This window comes from Ictalurus furcatus, chromosome 23 (assembly GCF_023375685.1).
Source record: "Ictalurus furcatus strain D&B chromosome 23, Billie_1.0, whole genome shotgun sequence".
NCBI lineage: Eukaryota > Metazoa > Chordata > Actinopteri > Siluriformes > Ictaluridae > Ictalurus > Ictalurus furcatus.
Genome location: NC_071277.1, coordinates 18,590,997 through 18,594,823, shown reverse-complemented (window position 1 = coordinate 18,594,823; position 3,827 = coordinate 18,590,997). Strand labels below are relative to the sequence as shown.

Below are 3,827 nucleotides of genomic sequence, written 5' to 3'. Positions count from 1 at the left end.
CGATAGTCAAATGAATGCATAGATAGATAGATAGATAGATAGATAGATAGATAGATAGATAGACAGACAGTCAAATGAATGCATAGATAGATAGGTAGATAGAGAGAGAGAGAGATAGTCAAATGAATGCATAGATAGATAGATAGATAGATAGAGAGAGAGAGAGAGAGAGAGAGAGAGAGAGAGAGAGAGAGATCGAGTCAAATGAATGCATAGATAGATAGATAGACAGAGATCGAGTCAAATGAATGCATAGATAGATAGATAGATAGATAGATAGATAGACAGACAGAGAGAGAGTCAAATGAATGCATAGATAGATAGGTAGATAGAGAGAGAGAGATAGTCAAATGAATGCATAGATAGATAGATAGATAGAGAGAGAGAGAGAGAGAGAGAGAGAGATAGATCGATCGATAGTCAAATGAATGCATAGATAGAGAGATAGATAGATAGATAGAGATAGAGAGATAGATAGATAGTCAAATGAATGCATAGACAGAGAGAGAGAGAGAGAGAGAGAGAGAGAGAGAGTGATAGATAGATAGATACTGTAGACAGACAGGCAGACAGACAGATGGATAAAAATGCTTCACCTAAAAATATTGGCACAGCTAACAATAATCCAGTGAGGTATTTTATTAGTATTATAAACAACCAATAAAACCAACAACAACAACAACAACAACAACAATAATAATAACAATAATAATAATAATCAATAAACAAATATGTGACCAGCATTATTTGGTGCAGTATTTTTATTCATTTGTTTGTTCATTCATTTATTTTATTTGTTGAAAAATACTTCATCTAAATATATTGGCATGGCTAACAATGAACATGTAGAACATTCCGGGTAAGTGAAGGACCAGCATTTTGGGATTTGTTTGTTTGTGCTTGTTTGGTTGTTTGTGCTTGTTTGTGCGTCCTTGTTGTTTGTGCTTGTTTGTTTGTTTGTGTCTGTCTGGCTCAATAGTTAAGGCTCTGGGTTACTTAGTAGAAGGTCGGGGGTACAAGCCCCAGCACTGCCAAGCTGCCACTGTTTGGCCCCTGAGCAAGGCCCTTAACCCTCTCTGCTCCAGAGGTGCCGTATCCAGTCTGCCCCTACCAGTTAAAGGGGGATTATTTATATGCAAAAATGATTTCCCTGTCCTGTAATGTACATGTGACAAATAAAGACTTATTAGTAGTAGTAAGAGATTTGGATACAGTTTGATATTGTTCAGTTAATAAAAGTCACACAGATAATAATAAAACTAAACCCTGTTTGTCTCTTGAGTAAATGATAGATACATTCGCAAATGGCAACTCCGTGTGTACACAGATGATGTTGTTTGGCCACTGATCGATTTTGAAACCAAACTGGAACTCGAAATGCAGTATGTTGCTGTTGGGAAAAATCTGTGGTCTCACAGAAGCCACACAAGAAGATGCCAAGAAAAAGTGAGCAGCGGGAAAAAAAAAAAAAAAAAAAAAAATGACTCAGAGGCGTCCGAGCCAAAAATGCTTGATAGGAAGTGCTTTAAAGCCAGACTGCAGAAAAGAACGAACCTTTGTAATTGTTTCTGAGGCCAGTGGAGTCAACGGGCTCATCCGACTCCAGATGGAGCCACATCTGATGGGTCACACTGACGATCGAGTCAGGCATTAAGCTGCCAGTCAAAAATGAAATCACTCCAGATCACTCTCCTGTTGGAGAAGAACGGCGGCTACTTTGCCATGAGATTGAAACATGGCAACTGCTTATTTTAGGTCAATCTTTACATAAAACTATTCATTCAGAATTGGAAAAATGCCAGCCATAACGTGCTTCCACAACTGAGCACTAACATATATCTGCTTGAGAAACCTGGTATGAGATGCACAGCTGCATTGTGCAGGAGGAGGAGGAGGAGGAGGAAACCTGTGAGGAGGACTCGCTTACAAACATTTGGAAGATTACAGTTCCAGGAATTCATTTCCAGGAGACATAAATATGTTGCTGGAAGGAAAGACGGTTTAGCAGCAAGAACGTAGCTAACGATTAGGACTTGCGCTCAAATTTCACGTACAACAAGCAGATCAGCCGTGGTCCATTTGAAGCCTGATGTTGGGATCTGCACACACATTGCCTCCTCGGTTTTAAACACCCATGTTGTTGTCGTTGTTGCTAATCCAGTGCTAAGAGCCATGCATACGTACACTATATGCGTGCTTAAACTTCACCTCACAGCGCTAATTATACGAACGCTGAAAAACCGCAATAAAGCTTAAACTCCGCAATCCCATCTGTCTAAGATTAATGGTGCAATATCGCTTCAGTGTGTCATTTAGAATCCATTTGCATCATACGGCACCACGGGGACGCAGATTTAGCAGCAATTGAGTATACAACTCAGCTATTTGGAAAAAGTTAAAGATGTCAAGTGAAAGAGTTGTGGGGAAAATGCATCAAATATGTGCACGCAGGTACACCGTCTCAGAGTCTGGGCTCTAAATGTGTTTTGGTGGTTTTCAGGAAAAAAACAAAAAAAAAAAAAATATTCCGAGAGAGCGAGAGAAATGATGGGAACCAATGAGAGTTACTATTGTAAGCTTTGCTAGTGATACCATCAGGTTGTCAATCTAATCCACCATATTCAAGCATGCAAACATAGCGATCAAGGCAGATTTAGCTGAAACCGCTGAGAGATTTCCCTCATCAAACACTCAGACCACTTCCATTACAAATGAGGCTGGTAATACGGAATCAGGTTCAGCTCTGTGGAGTGTTACCTTGGCTCAATCAGGATTAAATCCAATTGTACCGCTCCAGAAAAACAATCCTGCACTATTTGTATTGGGGTATATGAAAAAGCAATCGGATTAGCAATATTAGACAAAGGGAAAGCACTTCAAGGAGATTTACAATGTACTGTGCAACAAACTGAACCCGAGCAAAAGGTTCAAATCGGATTTTTGTTTGGCACGGAAAAGTGACCGTAAACCCGCCTTAATTGCCATCGGAGCGGTAGTTGATGTCGAAGTAGTACATGAAACACCCCGCTGATTTACACAAGGGCTTTTGCTGGTGTACTGGGACGCTGAACGCGCCTGTGCCGAGAACTAATTCCCTCATAATTCATCTTTCAGTGGGGCAGCCACTGTGAAATAGACAGTAATAAAATTCCTGGCCTGTTGTAATTATTTGAAGTGGTGCAACGTTAGATTGAAATGAATCGCAATACTTCATGACGATGGAAGCCACGCCCTCTAAGACCGGCGATAACGACCAGGCAGTCATTAAGGTAAGTGTGGAACTCTGCACCCCCGTCACATCCCCTCATGATCAGGCCATTAACACTGCGGCTATTAAGTCGCCTTAATAACAAAGTAAAGTGGCGAACAAGTGCGATTCTCTCAGCTTCAATTTACAGACCGAGATGTAATAATCGATAGCCATTAACCCTGCGTAAACATGATTTCAAGCTTCAATTGCCTTGTTTGTCGTTAATGGTTACAGAAATCATCACATATTTGCCTGTAAAGATACTGTCTTTATGTAAAATCCATTGCTTATAAAAGACACAGGCTGGATAATGTATCTATAAAGACTCAGCTAAACTGCTTTGGTTGTTTCTTTTTTTTAACATAATTGGTTCTCAGACATCAGCTTGAAATCACCACCTTGCTGAAACCCCCCCCCCCCGAAATTCTAATGGTTTTCATTACAGACCATCAGCTGTTAACCATTAAAACCATTACCAAATGGTTTCCATTGCGTAGTAGGACGTATTTAGGATGTAGGTCCTTAATGGTATCCACTAGACATAACATGATGAACAGTATACGTTTTTCAAAATAAG

General features: G+C 40.0%; 1 protein-coding gene across 1 annotated transcript in view; it reads right to left on the bottom strand.

Annotated features, from left to right (window-relative positions):
* csmd3a (CUB and Sushi multiple domains 3a) overlaps positions 1-1,651 on the bottom strand; it is a 345,806-nt gene extending 344,155 nt beyond the window's left edge. Inside the window, exon 1 of the mRNA XM_053610949.1 lies at positions 1,555-1,651. Coding sequence (XP_053466924.1) covers positions 1,555-1,651 — 97 coding nt within the window. The remainder of the gene's footprint in view (positions 1-1,554) is intronic.
* Positions 1,652-3,827: the final 2,176 nt, after the last annotated feature.